This window comes from Sturnira hondurensis, unplaced genomic scaffold (assembly GCF_014824575.4).
Source record: "Sturnira hondurensis isolate 20B ecotype Veracruz unplaced genomic scaffold, ASM1482457v3 Scaffold0004786, whole genome shotgun sequence".
Classification (NCBI taxonomy): Eukaryota; Metazoa; Chordata; class Mammalia; order Chiroptera; family Phyllostomidae; genus Sturnira; species Sturnira hondurensis.
Window position 1 is genome coordinate 458,880 of NW_028077417.1, and position 22,768 is coordinate 481,647.

General features: G+C 38.1%; 1 protein-coding gene across 1 annotated transcript; it reads right to left on the reverse strand.

Annotated features, from left to right (window-relative positions):
- Positions 1-8,087: 8,087 nt before the first annotated feature.
- RAP2C (RAP2C, member of RAS oncogene family) lies at positions 8,088-22,324 on the reverse strand. Its single transcript, XM_037046036.1, has 4 exons — positions 22,133-22,324; positions 21,189-21,996; positions 18,163-18,475; positions 8,088-10,398 (listed from the first exon to the last, which is right to left on the reverse strand). The coding sequence occupies exons 2-3, from the start codon at positions 21,459-21,461 to the stop codon at positions 18,197-18,199; spliced, it is 552 nt and encodes a 183-aa protein (XP_036901931.1). The 5' UTR covers positions 21,462-21,996; positions 22,133-22,324; the 3' UTR covers positions 8,088-10,398; positions 18,163-18,196.
- Positions 22,325-22,768: the final 444 nt, after the last annotated feature.

Genomic DNA, 22,768 nt, shown 5'->3' on the forward strand with positions numbered 1-22,768 from the left:
ATATTTGTTTCTAACACATCCAAAGAAACCTTAACAAGAACTAAAGCCCTTAACTCTGCTTACATCAATATAAGATATTGTACTTAGGTACTGATGTGCACATGTACATAAAAGGTGGGAAAATATCCATTCAGGAGGAGTAAGAAATATCTTGATTTGGGGGAGAGAGGTAGGAATTTACACCTATAGTTTGCAAGAATTTCAGGGGTCAGAAGCCTGATACTAGTTTTGTTTGACTATGGCTAAAACCCCAATTGACGCTGATGGAAGAAAAAAAGTCCTTATTCTCTTAATCCAATTGCCACCTTCAGTCACAGAGTGAGAGGCAGACAGAACTATTGTAGAAACTTGACTTGGCTGACTTTTCTACACTGGATGTGGATTTGGTATTGATGTAAGTTAGAGGCTGACATCACTCTGCTTAAATAGAAACAGTGATTGGATCTGCTTTGAGTGTCATTCCATGAATGGGCACAGATAGAGGCTTGCCCTTGGATATGCTATGGAAATTTTCCATTGTATCTTCCCACCTGTATGCCCTTAGACATGTGCAATTCCACATATCCCACGCTACAACCACATTCCCTAACATATTCCCAACTACCCCAACCACCTCCTCCTGATGCATGAGAGTTATAGTAATCGTATTATTATTCACCCAGCTGAATTCAGTTCAACAAATCTTTATTGAACATCTGCTTTGCGATAGGTACTGAGGTAGCTAGTATTTGAGACATAATCCTTTCCCTTTCAGAACTTACCTTCTAGAAAAGAGAGACAAATAAGCAATTTCAATGCATGAGTAGAAAGTAGGCAAAGAAGAGGAAAGGACTTTCAGATAGAAGAAAGAGAATAAGCAAAGGCACTAGAGGATATGCAAAAAACTACAAAGCTGTATGATATTAAATGGGAAGGTGTGAGGACAGGAGAGATAGGAAATTGGGATAGACAAGTAGGCAATGATCAGGTCATGCTAAGAAATTTTGATTAAATCTGATAGTGATAAGGAGCCGTGGGGAGCTTTAGGCTGGGGGAAAATCAGTGTGTAGGGGGCTCTATCCACAGAGCCCCCCAGGCCACCACAGATAAGAATAAGTCTACCAAGACGTAATCTGCTTGAGGAAAGGTGGCCCAGGGCCACCTTCTCTCTCAAAGAAGAAGGGCCAGGGGCCTTTTGCTTTTATTGCATTCAAACTGCACAGGAATACAGGTAAAGCTCATCAATTATTGTCAGGCAGTAAGGATCAAATAATAGATAACATACAAAGAACTATGAGGGCTTATTCTGAGTCAGGGTCAGTTAGCTAAAGGGCTATAAAACTTTAGGAAACAAACTCATTTCCTGCATGGACTCTTATCAGAAAATTGTGGGTATTCTTAGCAAAGCAGGTTTCACAGGATTTTATGCATTCTTTCTTAGTCCTGATCACCCTGGGGAACCACCCATTCCTGTCCAGAGCTGCACCACCCTCTGGCATTGTTTCAGGTTTAAGTCAGGCAGCGGAAGTAAGGCAGCCAAGAGATTAGGAGACTTCTTGCAGACAGAATGAGGACTCAGGCTATGTCAAAGCCAAGGGTCCAGGGTTCATCACCCCCTTTTTCTATAGTCCCCCAAGTCTTTCCCCGAGGGCCCCTTCATGACCATGACTGTCTTAGGTTGTCCCTCCCTTGAGGAATCTTACCCATTATTGGCTAACCAGTCATCAGCCTGAGGCCAAGCAGGGTGAGGTAAAAGGGGGCAGAGGTGGCACCCCTGCCAGGGAGATAAGTTTTGTCTCCTTAGTGGCTTAGGATCCCAAGGTCTTTCACTCAGCCTTAGCCATGGGCTGGGGGGTTACAGTTTCTGAAATCAGGCAGAGCAGTTCCCAACAAATCAGGATTATATTTACATTTGTAAAAGATCACTCTGTCTGCTTTGTGAAGGAAGGATTAGGAAGGGTGAGGAATAGAAGCAGGGGAAACTATGAGGACACCAGATTATTTAACACTGTCCATTTACCCAAACTAAAAACTACTTAGCTTCTGGTCCTCTTTATCATAACAGATAATCACAAGTACTCTTGTCAGTTCAAATACCAAAATTCACTTTATCACTCAGCATTTATTGGACCCCTCTAATGCATCTAATGGTGTGCTTGGTACAAAAGAATCCATCTCTCTTAGAGAAGCAGAGGGCCTTGTTTGGGAGACAGCCACGTAAAAAGATAATTTTGAAATAACGTGGTAAGTATTCACTAGATGCTATCAGAGCTAAAAGTAGAGGGAGAGAGAAACAGAGGGAGAGAGCAAAATATCAGCCATCCAAGGAAATGGTATGAGTTTTGCCTTGAAGGATGAGTAAGAATTCCCTAAGGGTGGAGGTTGGGGAGAAGATATTTCGACAAAAATAGTTCCTACAAAGGCACAGAAATGTGAATGAATAGGGCTTGTTTTGAAACCAGCAACAAGTTTAGGGTCATTGGGACTAGAGGTAAGGTTATGAAAGGAGGCACAGAAAGAAATGAGGTTGGACAGGTAGGCCAAGTTGGAATCTGAAAGCCCTTGTTTTATGCCATGGATCCTGGAGAGTCAAGAGAGAATTTTAAGATGAATTATTTGAGATGATCACATTTGTGACATGAGTACATATTTTTTGGCCACTTTATCACCATCACTTTGTTCTCCCTGATTTTGCACTGCTAAGGCTCTCTTTTATTTATATAATCGCAGTGGTCTCCTAATTGGTCTTCTAGCCTCAGTCAAATCCCTTACAATTTATCCTCTACTTTGGTATTTTTTTCTAAATAACCTCTGTTCTTGCCATTCTCCTGCTGCAGCCTGCCAATAGCTCCTTACCCTCGCCAGGAAAAATCCTCTAATGTCCAGGATGGAATGCAAGTCCCTCACACTGCAGCCTACACTGCTTTCCAGCCTTATGTTTCATTCTTTCTCCCTACTTTTTCCAGCCTGCCCCTTTTGCTACCCTTGCTAACTTGAGGTCTTCTGAGCCTTCCAGGAACATTCAGGGTCCATACTTCTTCTCACTCTCCTCCAAAGTCTATCTAAGAAGCCCTGCCTGAAAATTCCTTCTTAGCCATCAAGAATCAAGTCATAAAGCAACTTCCTTTGACCTTTTCTTGACCCCAAAGAGGGAACAAATCTCTCCCTTGGGTTTGCTAGCATCTGATACATGCTGGTGTTAGAGCATACATCACATTGCCTCATAATTGTTGCTTGCAAGGTAGTCCCCTGTGATAGAATTTAAGACCCACCAGAAGATAAGACCATGTAACATTTCTCTTATAAACTCAATTTATAGTACAGTGCCTGACACATACTTAGAATCTCAGTTGAATGGAGTTAAATGAAGGCACTGATCTTTTTGCCCCTTTAATGTCTAGAATACTTAGTTATCCATCTCACCAAGTAACTACTTATTGTCAAAGGGAAGTCACTCTTTCCTGGGCTGGATTTCGATTCCAAGATGGCTGCATCTATTCTATTTAGTCATCTGGAAAGCAAAAGGCCTACAGCTCAGACTTCTCCTGGGTTAGAGAGCAAAGGCTTTAATCTCCATGCCACAGAGGGCTGAGGGACTTCAAGCACCTGCTGTGGACTCAGCTTGCAACCAAGCACTGTACTAAAAACCTTGCACTTACCATTTAAATGTCTACTTGTCCCATTCTGTATATTTTGGAGCCCAAGCAAAGGACCAGGAACACTTGTAGAGGTATCTTGAGGCATGACATATGGTCTATACCTCCCCTGAGGATTTTTCTAAGGATAGCCATAGAAACGTACAAAGGAGGAACTCTAGGAAATTACAGGAAACTGTGTCCCCTGGTACCTGGGATTACTGGGGCTACCTCTTAAAACAGAGGAACAATGATCCCCAAAAATGGTATTTATTGAGGGGTCAGAAACCTTAGGTGTTTTTATATTTCTCAACTGTCTACTTTCAAGCTCCAAGAAAAGTTCAGCACGGGCTTAAGTCCTTCTTCCTTGACACCCACTCCACCTCCCACCCCCACCTAAGCTTTAAAGCTTATGGCAGCTGGAAGGAGCTTCAAACTACTAATTCCAGAGCACTCCCTGGGGCTTACAGCATGAGAAAAAGTATCTGGAGCCTTCGGAACCAATTCCTGGAGGGTGTTCTGGGGCATCTGGAAGTCTTCAGTTACATGGCAGACTCCACAGATCACTGATATTGAAGCACATACATACGGCTGACATCTGGGGGATTACCTTACATTGGTATGAGGCCAACCTGAAAATGTCTCCAGCTATTGGTGTAAAAGGTTTCGAAGACTGAGTCTTGGGTTGGGGAACCAAAGTAAAAAATCTTACTCCTATTAGTTTTATTATTTATAACACTATCTTAAGATTCATAAAAAAAGCAGGGGACAGGGTAGGGGTTTGGTTACATGGGGTACAAGTTAGTTGATAGATACACTGAGGGAATGGGGCTGAGGATTAAAGGAAAAGTGGAGGGGATAAGGCAGGGGTGTCGGTGGGGAATCACCTGAGGTTTTCCAGGCAAATAGGAATTATTGCCTCATTAAAAGGGAAATATTTGAGGGACTTTTGGGACTCAATACGAACATTCCTCTGATTGACCTAAGAATGAGGCTGGGACAGGTTTGGGTCAGCTTTGGAATCTACTGGAAATGAAATCCAGGCATGGACAGTAAATACTCTTTCTTGATTGGATTAGTCTCCTTTCGAGTCTTGGAAGATTTAATCTCTGACTCAAGGCCCTTCAGGCCATATTCACATTATGCCTGACATCTCTCTATAGTATACATTTCTCTCGTGAGTCTGGAAACAAGTACTTCTATTATAAAGAAAACAGAAAGCAAAATAAGCAAAACACCATCCCAATAAATTTAGTACTGCAGTGGATGAAAGAAGATGGGATAGAAAATGCCTTTCCCATGTTATCTAACTACTAGAAATGAAAAAGACCAGTAGGAAATGGCAAAATTAGAATTTTCTTATGAGCTAGCACCCATCTGCCACACTGTTCTGTGATTTTATAAAATATAATTGTATAAAATATTTATTGAACACCTATAATGCTCTAGAGGTAAACACTGAAGATGAAGAGATAACTTAGGCAAAGCACCTTCATGGAGCTCAGTCTAATGGGAGAGCAAACCCATGAAGTATAAATAGCAGGACCAGAGTGTGGGAGGGGGACAGCCTGGGCCTCTACAAAGAGTAATTTTTTAAAAGATTTATTTATTTCTAGACAGAGGAGAAGCGGGGGAGAAAGTGAGGGAGAGAAACATCAATGTATGGTTGCCTCTTGCATGCCCCCTACCAGGAACCTGGCCTGCAACCCAGGCATGTGCGCTGACTGGGAATCGAACCCTTGACCCTTTGGTTTGCAGGCCAGCGTTCAATCCATTGAGCCACCCCAGCCAGGGAGAGAGTAATGTTTATAAACACAGAAGTAGGTCGTCACTGCTGACATCTTTGTCTCTGGGATCAACTGCGCTTCTGCACCTCCATTCAAACAACATGTTTAGGTAGAAAAGAGGTGCAGCTGAGCTCTGCAATGGATTCAGGATACAGCTGCAAAATCTAGCTACAGTTCTTTTGGCACTGGTCACTGGGCTGGATTCTGCCTAGCAGTGAAAGGAGGCCAAATCCTGATTTAAGACAATTGTTTTTCCAAAGAAAAATAGTTACAATGAAAATAGCTTATGTCTTATACAAAATCTTAGCAATATAACAAATATATTACCTTTACATAGGACCCATAATATTGTTACAAAATATCAGTCACTTAAAACAGTTATTTCTTGCTTCTTGTTTCCATGAGGTTTATAATTTTAATAGTACCCATTCTACTTTACCCAATGTATTTATTTTATAACTTGCCCAAAAGAACCTTCGACACATTAATTATTTGACCTTGCCTTTATGATCTGAAATCAAATTTTCCTCCTTAGTCTTGGTTTCATCATCAACAAAATGGGGATAATAAAGTCCAAATGTCAGATAGTAAGCAAGGTTTAAATGATACAGATGGATGTAGAAGCAGGAGCCTATCTGAAAATGGTCCCTTTTCTCAAAGTCTTACTGCCTTGGATCCTGAACCTAAGCTGCTACATCCTTGAGGAATGTTAGGACTAGATGAATCTTCTTCCCAGATGACATAAAGAAGGCACAGAAGGGGAAGATATAAAGACCACCTGGCTGTTAAGAAAGTACCCTATTGATACACATCACTAATTTGACTCATCAGGGTACTACCCCTTATCTCTTACTCTATCCTCTCATCCTCTGTTATCCACTGGGTTAAAAATGTTGACTTTACACAGGGATCACTGAGAACAAGGTGGGCATATAACATTGTTAAGAGCCTGATTAAGAGGGGCCCAACATACAAATCTGACACCGTTTCAAAGCTAATCTTCCTTCTTAATTGAACCTGGACCTGGTTGCTCTATTTCCCTCAAGACTGAGGAATGAACAACAAAATGGGGGTATTTATAACAAAGTGAAATGCTTAGCCGACGTGACTCCACCTTGTTCAAGTCTGCTTTGTCCTCATGGCCTTCAGGATTCTGCCTCATCTTGCATATAGACATGCTAATCATTAGAGAAATTCTGCTTGCTTCAGATGTACAAAAGCAGCCCCTTACCAGAAGGTACCTCTCAGGAGGATATAAGAAAAGTATGTATAAAAATGATTATTTATCAAAGATTTGCAGGAACCCTGTGCAAAATCTTTCTCGAACTCCTGCTGGTGCCCAGATATGTGGGGTTGTCAATCACCTCTTGCCCCTCCCATGTCCGTTTCCCTTGACATAAAAGAAGTGTGAATGCTGTACTTTCTTAAGATGGATTTGAGGCACACCAGATCTCTCATTTTTCTCGGTTGGTACCTTCTTGACCAATGAATCTTTCCTTACTCCCCCCGCCAAATGTTGACCTTGGCGAATGAAGGGATATTACTCCTTCAGTGGAATACAAGGGAGGACCCTGAAATCATGATTGCCTTCATTGTACAAAAGGGTTTTTGGACTCTGAGGACAGCATCTAGTTAGTATACACGGGGTGTTTGGTGCCCAACTAAAGACCAGTAATCAATGATAATAAACAATAAGATATTTTCTATATATTATGATACAGATATATAAATATGTCCATTTTAATAGAAAATTAATCCAGTCCATACATCTTTGGACAGACAGAATTGTCCAACTTAAAGTAAAGATTAAGGGTTTAAAAAGCCTTGAGGTTAAAAAATCTATTCAGTTCAATAATTTCAAAATACTGAGTTATGCAGTACAGTATCAAACTTTTCACAAGATAAAACAAAATAAATTATGTTTAATTTTCTTAATTTGTTTAGCATTTCAAACTTTTAATCATATTGTTTAATACTGTCTTAAATTACTTATAGTTACACAATCCCCAGAAAACAGATTTGTGGGGTCACTTTCTCTATATACATTATTATTGTTCTTTACCCATTATCTATAATTTGTCATTTACTTGTTATTCAATTGATAAAATATACATTTTAAGATATCTCTCAGTTATCCCCACAAATGCCAGACTGGTGACAAAGGACACAAATGAACATTTAACTTGTCTAAACATGTCCTGTAATACCCATTATCATTTTGATAAGTAATGACTTTCAGTTATAAGAAAGAGATTTACAAGCTAGCAAGTCTAGAAGAAGTAGCAATACACAAAATAATTCAAGAAATCAACCTCATTAATACAGATGTCTATTTTATTAAAAAAGTTACAAACAGGTGGACTGCAGGGTCGTCTTACAAAATGACAAGAATGAAATCTATTGGAAAAATTTAACTTTTACAAATCTTTATAGGTCATTGTTCAATGTTTGTACTTGTTATTTGAGATTTTTACCTCTCATTGATAAAGTTACAGTACATTAGATCCATGATAAGAGGCTACATGATTTTATTTGCAGAGCCCTACTGCAGTGATTTGAACAACTCCTAAACAGATGTCATAGTAAAGACAACACATATATTGCATTTAATATTAATTTATTTTCCTAGTAAGCAACCTGACATGCAATCTATTGAATAAGCTAAAATAACTTTTGGTCCCTTTTCTTAAAATGTGCTGGAAAAACCACCTTTAAATCACTTTCTCCTGACTCATATGATCCTATGTTAGTTAATTCAAGTTAAATTTGCTGCTGAAGTTAATGACAGAGATAGGGAGGGAGGGACAAAGGGAGAGAAACAGAGAGAGGGGGTATGAGAATAAAAACTACCCATAAGAAAGAAACACTGTATTAAAAAATCCATCTGCAGAAAATTGAAATCATCATGAATTATTTGATTCCTTTAGAATTTCACAAAGCTAATAAAAATGAACCATAATCATTTAAAGTACTTTGAGCTGACTGTTTGGTTTTAAGTTTGGTATTAAAGTGCAAACTTAGGCTTTCATTTTAAGCAGTTAATAAATAAGAAACTGTTTCAATTGCCTCCATCCTTACATATAAAATCCAAATTTAAGATGAAGCATTCACTTTGAGGGAATTTGATCAGGAATCAAATACAACACAATTTAAAAATGGGAATCAAAGTTTAATCAATTTCTATGCAATAATTAATGGTCATGCTGACCAATAAATCACATGAATGTAGATATCCATTTATTTGAACATTACACACAATATAAATTTAAAATTGCCACACCCTTCCATAAACCGTCACTGCATATATTAGAGCATACCTTGACAAAGTTATTGAGCTATTACTATAGATCTAAAGTATAGTTTTGGTTTCTGTTTGTTTTATTTAGAAGCATGTTCAAATGACTAAAGCTGGGCTCCTAAAATTGAGAACTTTGGTGCAGTAGGTGAGCTGCAGTTACCAACTTCTGCAAATTAAATGCACATAATTAAATCAAATAAAAACCCAACAACAAAATACTGCCAAACTTACAAAATTTTCAAATCATTGCTGGGAAAGCGTTTGTCATGATGTGAAAAATGAACCAAATGGTTATTCTTTATAAGTTTCCTTTCTGTTTCTATTCATGTGTTACTAATAAAATGTTCAAGTATTCAGACAAAATGTGCTGTTAGGTAAACAACATGGAAGGCAATGGCTATTAGAAGCACATTTGGAAAAAAAAAAGCCCAGAGACTTCGCGCTATCATCCCTCCTGTTACACAGATATTTTTTGTCTCTACTACGAACATGCTTCTTTAAAATAACTAAAAAGCAATTGTGATAGTGCAAGAATACGTTAACAAATATTGCTTTAAACTATTATTTGGAAAGACAAATATTAAGAACTAGAAAGTGTACATGACTTTACTTGAATTCGATTTTACATGTGCAGAAGTCCATTAGATGTCAATTACAAGCCTGATAGGCAAAGCTGAGCTATCTCTGTTTAGGTATACAATTAATTTACTATGGATACAATATCCCTTTTCAAAGGCATTGCTAAGTAGGTCATAACTAAATTTAGAACTTAACAGAAAGGAAAATGTTACTGCTGCAATTTGATACTGTAAATGAGATAAACACATGCGAAAACCTAATGGAATCAAATACTAAAATCTTCAGTTAAATGCTCTACAGCAAGGGTCCACAACCTCCAGGCAACGGATAGGTTCCTGGCTTGTTAGGAACCGGGTGGCTCGCCAGGAGGTGAGCTTGGATGCAATGAGCTTGAATCATCCTGAAACCATCCTTCGACCCCACTGTGTGGAAAAATTGTCTTCCACGAAATCCGTCCTTGGTGCCAAAAAGGTTGGGGACCTCTGCTTTACAGTCAATTTCAAATATCAATTGTAACTTGCATAACATGTTAACTACTAAAACACATCACAAACTGCACTTACAGGGATATTTAATCCATATAGGTATAATGTGATCTTTAGCTTCTTTTTACAACACTGCCACACGTAAACAAAGTCTCAAAGTATTAACCAACCATTTAAAGGAGAAAGATTTTACAAATAGAATGAAGCACTGGTGCGAGGTAATATACAGAAGTAACCATTTGTTTAAGGCTCAATTTTTTTCTCCATTATAACTTTCTTTTAAAAGGCATTGAGTAGGTAATACTGAGTTTGAGTATTTAATAAATACAAGTTGAGAAACTGATTAAAGAAATCAATTAAAATATTAAAAATTAATTCTTGCATATTAGCCACCAATAAGAACTTAGAAAGCTATAAAACGACTGATTGATAAAGAATAGATTTTAAACATATGGTAAACGTGCTAAGCATTCTTATTTAAGGTCAATGGATCTTGAAGGCCAAAGACCTTATGCACTTTATTAGATGTATGGCAACATGCTGTAATAGAGACAGGTTTACCAAGGCTCAGTTCTGCAACCCAGGTTGTAAAGTTCTCCAAAGCAGCATCTGTGCAAATTTCCTCTGAGTTTTATCTGCAATTAATATAAAAATGTCATAAAAATATAGAAACATAGCTTACCAATTAAAATGAGAATACTGACAACACATCTACATACACATGGAAGTGTTACCAAAATAACTACGTTAAGGTGGATTTTTTCTGTGTTCACCATAAGTTTAACTTAAAAAGTAATTTTTTTGTGGTCCACAAAAGTCATTACAAATTAAAACAGTCTAATGATGCACTGGATATAATATACTGCATGTAAGTTACAACTCTGATTTATTTTTAAATAGTACTATACTTTATGCTTATATTATATTTCATATAATATAAAATGCTTTCTTACTGGTTTAAAAGATCTTACAGTATAAAACTGGCAAATGTTACTTCAACTTTGAATTTGATATGCTTATATATTAATGGAATAAGGTACTGAATTAAATGCATATTAATTATGAGCTAACTTGACAGTATGTAAAATTTTCCAGAAATGTAGGTGGATCCTTTTTTGAGATTTTAAAACACAAAAATATAATACCATCAGGTTTTAGCTATTGAGTACCTACTAGGTGACCTGACTTGGAGTAGATGCTAAGTGACAGCAGTAGTTCATACTTCCCACTCTGGTCTGCCCTTTGGGGGACATTCGCCCAACCATAGGGAGGTCTATGGTGGGATGTCTCAGTTCTGCACTTACGGTTGTTAGGCTTCTGTCCTTCTAATTAATACCGGGGTGCGGGGGAGATCTATCATTCAGACATAATGTCCTTTAACTGTGCTGGGTCAGTAAATACCTCCTAAGAGAGTGACATTACATTTGTATTTAGTGTAAAAAAATAAAAATTGTTAAATAAAACCAGAAACAATGAGTAGAATAGTAACTATGAAAGAATGACAAGTGAAACCAATTTGAGATCATTTAAGGGCTATACCAACATTTACACAACGCATAATTTTAATTTCATGTGACAGGTGTATTTGTATTTGTATTCAAAGAGCCCGAGAGAACTTTTTATTAGAAGCTATATCATAAAAACAATTAACTTTAAAAAAATGTTTCTCTGCTCATTGTAATTGCAATTCTATCACATAAACACATTAGGAAAAACAGAAAAGTTTGCCTCTTTAGAAATTATTAAAAAAACACTTTTCCTCCAATTAAAAATTTTTTGCACTAAAGGACATTGTTAATTAGGACACTGGTTATTTAAGTTGGGGCAAGCCCAGGTTCTTCATTATTAAGATAAGGATAATAATTTTTCTCCAGATATTTGGTAAATATCATAAGGTAATATGTGAAAGCACCTTATATGTCAAACATAAGGTCGTTTTTCTTTTCTCAACTATGTTATAAATTTCTGGAAGACTAGGATTATGTCTTTTGTACCTAGATTAAAGACCATTTTATTTTTTTACCTTCATTTGAATTTTCATATTATTTGAATATAACAGTATTTTATTATATTTGTAATTCTCTGGAAAGACTTTTCAGAAATCCACACTAGACTTGCCTCAATTAATTTGAATTAATAAGGTTTCTATAAACTTTAATCCATATTTTTCAAATTAAAAAAATATAAAGACTTGGGATTTTAAAATATGATTATGTCTCTGAATAGTGAAAACTTGTAATATGTGATGAGTTAATAGTTCAGGCATTTTCTGAAATAAAATTGAGGAAGTAGTGATTATTTATTTGTAGCCAAAATAAGCACTAAGAATATAACTTAACCATGATCTATATTAAATAAAAGGTAATGTATGCAGTATTTCCTATACTCTAAAAACCTGGTTAACATTTGGTTCATCAATATTCTACAGGATGAAAATTCTCCAGTGAAATCAAGAGACACAGATACATTCCAGGTTATATTCAACAATCTTAATAGGAGACATACCATTAAACAATAAAGTATTAATACCAGCCATTTTCAAGAGGGTAATAAATTATACTCTCTGGAGTATTCATGAGGGAATACAAATCCTGAGGCAAAAGCTAGCAAAAAGGATAGTCTCTTTCAGATTAGAATTTCACAAAATGTGAAATGTAAATGTTATTGCTTCTCACTGGGACAGCAAAATTTTCAGTGTACTAACAGCTCTCATTCATTTAAAAAAAACATTCTACAAGCTTTACAGGCAGCTGGTCAAACTCATACTTTTTAATTCCCAGGATATCACAGACACATTGAAAAAGTATAACTTGCTTTTTGTAAGATAGAACACAAAAGATCCTTGTCCTCACTCTCAAGTTTCCAGCAAGACACCCAACAAATCTTAACTCTAGAAGTCTCTGCTCAAACTCTTGCGTAACTGTTTTCTCTTTTTTCCTAACTGGATTTTGTTATGGAAGACTAAAAAAAACCCTCAAAAAATAGTCCAAATTTTTTGTTCAGGAAATTATGAAATAGGGTCTCCCCAGTGGGGGAAATTGGTACACAAGGGTACCAAACACAGAAGTGAAAGAACAAAGATCATTATTTACATCAGCATGAAGAAGAGGGGAGATTCTTGATTCAAGACTAGCACATTATTTCATGTGGCAGCGGAATGCCTGGGATGAAAGGCTTAACAGTTTCTAAATGTCTTTTTAGCTTATTTGCATTTACGATTTCTAAATGTTATGGTATTTGTTAGCATTCTTTTCAGCAAATATAAATGCGCAATAATAATTGATTTTCAGTTTCTCTCAGTTTTAGACATGATATTCTGGGGATTTAACCAAAAAATATTTTAAACTAAAGTTCCCTTCCCATTTTTTACTTGGCATTTTTGTATCCAAGATAAATACTAGTTATATTGGCAAAATAGTAGGCTGGAATTCTGTTGATAAAAGTTATGTTTTTGTTAAATATCTTGTTTCTCTATCCCAATTTGCATAATAATCACAAAGCATGGGGGATGGAGCTGGGGGGTTAGGTCATTCAGAATGTTCACCTGTCACCATTAAACAGAGAGCAAAAGTGAACCCATGGAATAGAATCCTTGAATGGAAGTGGAACCATGCTTTAAAGAGAACATGTACTCCAAAAGTTTACGGTGAACCCAGAGTAGGAGGGAGGGAGAAGCAATTTTTCTTATGGTCTGATCTAAAATCTCTTTAAGTTTAAATTAACATAAGGAGTTCAATTCTGAGATCTCAAAAAGAATGACCACATCCAGTGATAAGAAGCAACAACAGTGTGAATCCAATGATCTGATCCTAGGTGCTTACTTCAAATCAGACCAAGTAGGATACTGCTCCCCTCAACTCTAAATTGCTTTTACTATATGCAATATTGCTATATCCAACTAATCAAATAAATTTGGGATTATGCTTTTGATAGAAAAAGTTTTTCTTAATGACATTATGTTCTGGATTTTAGAATTTCACTGAGAAATAATCCCATGAAGGGATTCTTTCTGTAGTAGGCTAGAATACTTCCTTGGTAGCATTTCTCCAACTCCATGATGCAATTTTTGTTCATTCTACTGATGGTTCATTCTAAACCAGAGAGGTGATAAGAGTAAAACTGAATGGCTCACATGCATTTCATTCTGCAATAAAAGCCTAATCTTGGGGTTAAAGGAAGCAATTAAAAGGTAACATATATACAAAAAGTCACCAGACATTTCCACACACACAGTAGGTCTAACTAGGCACCTACCCACTCTGAACAGTCACAAACCATGAACCTTGTGGAGATCAGTGAAGGTCTGAAAGAATTACTGTGGTAGAAAGAATAAGGGAACTGTTTTCTCTCGTCTTACCCCAGGGCCATTGCATGTCTTTATGGTACACACTACTTCTAAAACACGCTTCCCCCCCATTCTGGGCCACCATGCCACAGGCTCCATTTGAACTGGATGACAAATGAGCATTTAAAATTAGCTACTTTTCCCACTCAAAGTGAGATGCAAAATAGGGCTGGGGAAAAACATATCTAAACTCTAACTTCTGCAATAGAATTCTACCCCAGTGTTGTAACTGATGTGATTAGCATTTAACTTGGATGTTGAAAGATGCCAGCATTTTAAAGTAAACAATGTGATCCAATGTTCAGGATTTTTCACCTCACATCTGCTAACTCCCCAACACATAATATCTAATTAAAAGATGAAAATATTAGAAGTTCCATACATTTAAAAAATTAAAAAACTAATCCATTCTACTGTGTTTAGAAATAGTAAAGCCAGCTAGACTAAAATGACATTAATTAATGGCTTGGCCTTTCAGGAGCCTTAACATCCTGGGCATTCTGTTGCCACGTGAAATGAAGTGCTAGTCTTGAATCAAGAATCTCCCTTTTTGTTCAGGATAACATATATAATGAAGTGAGGCTGACATAAATATTGCTTTTCATTCTTTCAGCTTGATCCCTGGTATTTGGTACTCTTATGCACCACTTACTCTCATTGGGAGAATCTTTTCCATAATATATGGAGGAAAATAGGATTAAATTTTGTAGATCTTCAAGCTATAGTGAAGAACACATTTTTTTATTTCTGTTTTCCTTGTTTTAAACTTTTGTCAATATTGGACAGGGATATAGGAACCTTTGAAAAGTAGGTAACCTTTAAAATCATGTTTGCCAAAAGGGTATTTACCGAACTGTCACATTCAAGTTATAACTTTACTTTATTTCCCACCTTCCTTTCAGCAAATCAATAAAATATTTTAGAATATTATTTTACTCCTTTTTGGCATTCCCTCTGTTTGGAATCACCTCTATCCTGCCCCCATCCACTCATATCCTACCTGACACAGATGTTACTACTCCCCAATTCCTCTAATTCAGGGGTTCTTAGACAGGAGAAATTTTGTCCCCTAGGAGATGTTTGGCAAGGTCTGGAGAAATTCATGTTTGTCACAACTTAGGGATGGAGGGAATGCTACTGTCACCTAGTAAAGGGATTCTATTAAACATCCTACACCCCACTCCCAACAAAAGGCTCAGAATATTGAAACCAGCTTTGAATGGATGTGGTCTGTGCCTTCCCTGAACCCCCACAACACTGTAATTTACTTTTGTATAGTATTATGAGATTAACAAAATACCCATCATTCTCAACAACAGTACTTATACCAAAATAGCCATCTGTCAATTATTCACACCATCACTGAGGTGCTATGATAGAGGTAGTAAAAACAAACTACAGGGCTACAACACTGACCTGAGTTTTTATTATATTGCTGCTGCACAGTAAAAAAAGTCCTTCAATGCACCTGATTGCAGGCTACTCAGGTCAGTAAGGAAACCAGCCATGAAAGCAGTACGTAAAGAATCTGGCCATGAATCCAAACTCACACTAAGATTACTTCCAATGAGAGGTTGAAAGGTGAGGAAACAATCCTGGGAGCCACGCAGATAAGCAGGTGTTGGACAAGAGACTGGTGACCCAAAATGAAAGGTGGTAAGAAATAAATATGAGGAATTATCAGAAGCAATTCTTAGCACATTAATAAACTTTCTCTTTCATTTAAGAGCAGTCAAGTTATAAAAATCACAGTCCTTCTTAGTGTCTTATTATTTCTCACTTGGACAAAGTAGTCTTCTAAATATTAAGGACAAACATTTCTCAAATCAGCTTTATGAGTCAAAGTTTGATCTTCTATCTAGATCTGAGATGGGCAGACCTCAGGGCTTCATGATTCAAGCTACGGGATTCAGGACCCATCACCTGTGTTTTTAAATAGTGAGCAATCACAACCACAAGCTTTCTGGATCTCGGATTACAGATTTCCATAGGCATCAGTTCAATCTTATTTGATAGAAAAGAAGAGGGAGGAGGGGAGGAAAACTGCAGATCATATGCTTTGTTCTACAAGATCATGGTCAGTCTTGGTCAGGGAATTCCCTTAAATATTTTCAGAAATTCAGCTAATTAGATATTTTATTGTGAGGGTTGCATTTCAATAGTGTATTCTGCTTAAAAAAAAAGACTACACAGGCAACTTGACCTGTTACTATAAAAAATAAGCAATTACTGGTATTCATATTTTCTGATTTTTAGTATATAACAAAAATGTAAGCAGAACTGGCTTGAGATATTTAAAAATACTTAATCATTCCTGTAGGTGACCAAATGGGCTAAAAGTAATTTAGTCACAAAAGTTACAAAATAAAATAAACTCAGAAATAATCCAGAATAAGACTTAAAAACAGCTTTAGAAATTGCCCATTTGCTGATTTGACTGAGACAATTGGCCCTCTACATGTATGAGGTCAATTTTATTCTGTTTACTTCATATAGTTGTCTACAATAATGATGGAAAAAATGGGGAATGTTTGTGGGAGCTAGTTTAATTTTTCATAAAAACAATAAAATGAAAATGTGTAAACTTCTGTCATTTGCCCAATTAAGTGTCAGAGAAATAGAGCATAATGGTGAAGAAATAATCACTGTGCAGAGCTTGTTCAAACTTGAAGCTGGCCTACAGTTTAAGAAGAAAGATTATGGAAGCAATAACATGAGACTTGATCACCTACATACGTCAAAACACTATACTACAAGTGTGACACTATCATCAAAACATATGCTGGAATACAGTCTGAATAGTGACTTTATAAGGTAATAGATATAGCCAGGTATAAGAACAAAAATGATTTTTCCAGGATATTCTGGTATTCTGGAAAGCTCATGAGTGGAAGCATTTTGAATGAAACACTGCAGTCATCCTTCCTTTTCAAAGATGACATTACCTGACAGAAAATCTTCTCTGAAGATAAATTAGGAACCATTAATCTTTTGTCCAGGGAGCACATATGAAGCCAGACCTTTGATTAGAAATCACCAGTGTGATCTGAAATGTCTGTTGCCATTTGCGACGCTGCCTCCAAGACTTGAGTTCAATCTTGGCTCAAAACAATCAATTCCATTCCTGATGTTGCCCGGCGAGTTTGGCATTTGCTTTGGGTTTCTCAGTCATTCAATCTATTGATTGTTTTATCTCACTATCTAAATGTCTCAGCGATATTATCTCCCCAATTACAATCTAGATTGAAAAATCATGATACGAATAAAATAATCTCATGGTAAAGGCTCAATAAGTTTTATATAACAACTTTTTCAAAAACTCATTGACTTAAAAAACTTTTATTATCATTTGATTCAATGAAAAGTTCAAAGGTTTTGTTATTATTTTGATTAACTTTGTTATTTATTAAAATGAATAAAACTGTTTCCTGGCCTTGGGACTGCTCCTCCTAACACATCATGGATGATTTTGCCAGATTCTCATTTGGACCATACATTCATAATAAAATCAAGGTACATTGTAGCACTATAATTTGTTATTATCAGGGATCACTTAAGTCTCTCAAGTGCCAAGTACAGATGAACTTGATTAATTAATCATTCTGTTAAATCAAGCATTTTGGTGATTAGTAAATTGATTATTTCAATTACAGCACCTCTCTAGCCCAGGGTAGAAAAGTGTAGAAAACAAAACTAATCATCTTCCAAAATTATTACTGGATGCTCTCCTGTACATTCTGAAAGCTAAATTACTATAACACTGAAAAGGTGTATTATCTTTTAACTCACCCCTCCCTAAAGGAATGTTATCAATCAAGCAGAGAGAACAGTGACTCACTTTAAAAAATAAATCTTGCGGTGGGAATACAGAAATGTCTTACCTTTGTTTCCCTTAATTTTCTGCATTGAATGTTGACTGTTTTGTGCAAAGGGAAATGTTATTTTAAAATGCAGAAATTTAAGGTAGTGCAATGTGTATTAATATTAACCAGTTTTGTTATACTTGAACAAAAACAAAACACTCTTGGCTCATAAGATTCCATCAATGACTAACCTGCTCGGTATGGCCATGATTGAGGTTATCTTTTTTACTGGACAACACAAGTTGTACAACACTGATCTTGCTTCTCGGGCAGGGATGAATAGTTCATTTGCCTGACGATCTCAGCAAAAAGTTCATCCACCATTGATTTACTTTTTGCCGATGTCTCCATGAAAGGACAGCCCCATTCTTGAGCCAGCGCTCTGCCTTCTGAAGACATAACCTCTCTCTCTGGTTCCAGATCCACTTTATTTCCCACTAGAATTAGTGGGACTTTTTCATATCTCTTCACTCTGACAATCTGATCTCTCATTGGCTTGATATCCTATTCAAACAATCACAAAGAAAAAGAACAAATTATGCTGTTTTCATAACCATAACAGAAATATGACAGTCTCACAATAACTCATCTCTTAGTGAGTATAGAAAGCTGAGTTTAAAAAACAACCCACAGCATATATGAGAAGGCAACCAGTTGAAGTTTCTCTCTACCCCCCTCCGGTCTCACTCTCTCGTCTTTCCCCCTCCCCCTACTCTTTCTCTCCCATTTAAAAGCAATGAAAAAAAACGTCCTCAGGTGAGGATTATATATAAATAAATAAACAAACAAATAAAGCCAGCCACCCAAACAAAGAAAATGTCATTTTCTCCAGTGAAGTAGAAACTAGATAATTTCCACAAACCCTACTTGCCGAGTTTCTATCAAGAATACAAAATGTAGGTTGCACACTAATCTGATTCATTTAATCACTTCTTTCCCACCGTTTATACTGATTTTAACAGTTCCCAAATATGATGAATCCATATATACATAAGGGTGTTTGGCCATCTCCTTAAACCTGCCAGCTTGTCATCACTCCTCCTAACACCGGATATCCTAGCACAGGATTGAAGCATCTATGCATTTCTAGCCACTTAGCAAGAGCACTTGAGAGAAAAAGTTTAAGGTGAACACAAAAATACTGTGTCATGCCTAGAAGACCAAAGTTAACAGACCTATACACTTATATTTTCCATTTTAAATAAAATAGTATACTTTTATCTCCCTAAAATCAAACATCTTAAAATATACTTAAATATAATAAAAACTATTGTAACAATGAGCACTTCCTGGGATCCACAGGCAGGCAGAAGTCTGACCAAGAGAGAAAGTCATCCTTTTCTTTGCCTACATTTGGGTTTACAACTTGAAATTTACTCCAAGTGTATTATTTTTTTTGTAATTACAATTAATCATAAAAGATAACAGCTTTAACGAATCTCTAGTATCATCAGTTTGGGGGGGGCGTACTGATTAAAGACAGTATTCTAGATTTTATACTAACATTACAATTGTTTTGATTTTTCACAGGTTAACTTAAATATAAACATATGTTAATTTAAATAGTTAACAGTAAACAGCATATTCACATGTTGGATGTAGAAAAATGAAGGGACTGAAAATTTACAAAAACACAGTTGTTTCATATTTGCAACAATTTTTTTATTTGCTCGTGTATCAATTCAATCTTCTAGGCTAAGCTTCATTTCCTTGTGTCCTCATAAAAACCCAAGTTCAGTGGAGAATCCAAATTTATGGCACTTGGCTTTAAAAGAGTTTAAGTCTCTGTTGAAATAATGGCAAATTTTTCACTCCCTATTTATGGCTATCACAGAAGTAGAAGTAATTGAAATCTTATGAAAAACCCTTCAAACAACTTCCAGGCTCTAGAGAGTCAGCTAATAGAATAACAAATCTCCAAAGAATCTTTTTAAAAATTTTTTATTGCTCTTCAATTGCAGTTGTCCCCATTTTCCCCCATTATTCTCCCTTGCCCTGCCCACCGCTCCCCCCTCAGAAAGAAAATGCCTGCCAAATAGCTAGCTCCTTTAGTGCTTTTGGGAGGAAAAGGTGTTTATGATACTACTGCTTTGGAATTTAGGCCTACATACAATGAACTTGAGTTTGGTCAATATAACTTTGAATCATTTATCCAGAACTTATTATCTTTAAAAGAAAAAAAAACTGAAGTGCTATATCCCATTAGTGAAAAAGTTGGCTACAGTACTTTAATTTCAAATACTAAGAAAACTGGAATTAGCACACTGGCTTGACTAAAGCACTTAATGTCTCCTAAGTAAGAAACATTAAGTGAACATCTTTAAATGCAGAAAAATGTCCATTTCCTAAATCAATGGAGGTCAATATAATGGGTCAATATGAGGTTATTTTCAGGGAATAAATAGCAACATTTATTGCAACTCTTAAAATAATATTAAACCCAGTGGAGAACAGGGCAGATTCTCCGAGGAAACTGGACCATCTCCAGTTTGGCCACCCAGCCAAGGTTAGAAATCTGCACTTGCTCAGTGTTCCTGGATCCGTGTATTTTGTATAAATATAGTCAGTGTTATCAGAAACAATTTGGATAACTGCAGAAAGGGAGGGTCATTCTACATTTATGTTGGTTATTAATTCCAAGCACTAATCTTTTCAATTAATTACATTTCCTTCACATGCCCCAAGTAAGTAAAATGTCTAGAAGGCAGGCCCTGAGTTCATCTTGCAGCACAAAGGTTTTTGAAGCTGCTTGGAAAACTTGGGTGAACACAGAGAAGGGGGTGGGAGAAGCAGCCACAGATGAGTTATATGTGCAACAGATATTCAGCTCCAAATAGTTTTCCTTCCAAAGTGCTCTATGTACCCAAGATTATTAGTTAATGGTGATTTGTTGAGTATATTAATCAATGCTTGTTGAAATGAACACGCAACTTCAGAAGGTTATATTCCAAGCTAAATATACACACACTGATGTATTTCGTTTTCACTTTTCTTTGACTTAAAAGTAACTTTAAAATATTTGTTGACGGTTGTTATTTTATTACTCTCTGTAGAAACAACCTAACACTTTTTCATGCCAGGAGTAACCTCAAAAATGCGCCATGTCTAACTTTCAAAAGCAAAAACATAGTCATTAACGCACGGTTCAAGCAAACCAGAAGTAAAAGTAGAATTACCACACCCCCTTTTAACAAATTACAAGACTTGCTTTGGTTACCTGAAAAGACTGCTGATTAACGAGACTATAAACCAGGATGAAACCTTGGCCGTTTTTGATGTAGAGATCTCTCATGGAGGCAAACTGCTCAGTTCCTGCGGTGTCCAGAATTTCTAGCACCGACGGAGAAGAGTCCACTTCGATCTCTTTGCGGTAGAAATCTTCAATGGTGGGGTCATATTTCTCAATGAAAGTCCCAGTGACAAACTGCACAGTCAGGGCAGACTTGCCAACCCCTCCGCTCCCTAACACCACTACCTTGTATTCCCTCATGAATCTCACCTTCACCAACTCCTACACGAAGGAAAAAAAATAAAGCCCCGCTAACTGCGGCGCAGCTCAGGGAGGCGGAAGGTGGGCGGAAATCTGCAAACCCGGGAGGAGAGCGCAGAGAAGCAGAGGGCCCGACGGAGGAAGAAGAGGAAGTTAAGATGGGGGAGGGGAGAGAGTGAAGAGTCGGGGTGGGTGGGGATGGGATGGTAATGCCCCTCCTATAGGAACTGAAGCCTAGGCAGGGGGCGTGGGGAGGAGGGCGCGCCTGGAAAAGCCCAGCAAGGGTAGGGGGGGATGAAACGCGCCCCTCCGGGGGAAGGGCTGGAGGCCGCAGATCTAGGGGCCCTCACGGGCAGGCTTGCGACGGAGGAGCCCGTAGCCGGGGACTGCCCCAACTCCTCCGCCCTTCACACAAAGGGGCCCTGGGACCCCGCTTCGTTTTCTCGCTGCTGAGCTGGCCCAGGCCTCTGGGCTGCGCACCCCTCACTGCCGCCGGGCGGGTCTCTGGGCCCGGCTCTCGCGGGCGTCGTCCGGCCTGCGATGAGAGAAGGGCGCACATTACCCGCCTGACCCCCACCCGCCCCAAACCAGCAGCTCCGGTTGCCGCCTCCCCCAGCTTCCCCCACCCCGGAGACTCGGCTATCTCTGCCAACGCCGCTGCCGCCGCTTACCCTACTGTCCTCATCCGCCAGGCCGTCCCGGAGCCTCTGTCAAGCCAAGGCCATGGTCACGGGCCGGTTGCTAGCTCTCACCGCGGCCCCAGCGTAGCTATTCGCAGAGGGGAGAGGGGCGGGTGCTGTCCGGGCCGCAGCGGCCGCAAAGACTCCAGGCGAACCCACCTCTTTTTTTTTCCTCACCCACCCCCCACCCCCCACCCCCAGAATACACCCGGAAGGGTTTCCCTGACACACTGGCTGAGGTGCCCCAGTTCCCCGAGACTGTACAGGATCACTTCCGGTGGGGAAAGTCCCACCTCTTCGGAACCAGGCGGATGGCTCTGGGGCCGCACCCTGCTGAGCGAGAAGGCTAGGGACTGTTTCTGGTCCGTGGTATGGCCTTGGCAAAGGGCCTTTCCGCGAACCTGCACCATCTTTCCTTTCCCCGCCAGTCCGAAACCGCTGCTTCTGCTGCTGCTTCTGACAGTCCCACCCCAAAACCTTTGAAGCCCATCCGAGTCTCAGTCGCCCTTAGCCCCGCCTGAGGATTGGATCAGCTCGTTGGCCTGTGTAGGAGAGCCAGTAATAACGACCGAGAGAACGCCAACCATCCCTGAACTAGAAGTGGCAGGGAAAATAAAACAACTAAGA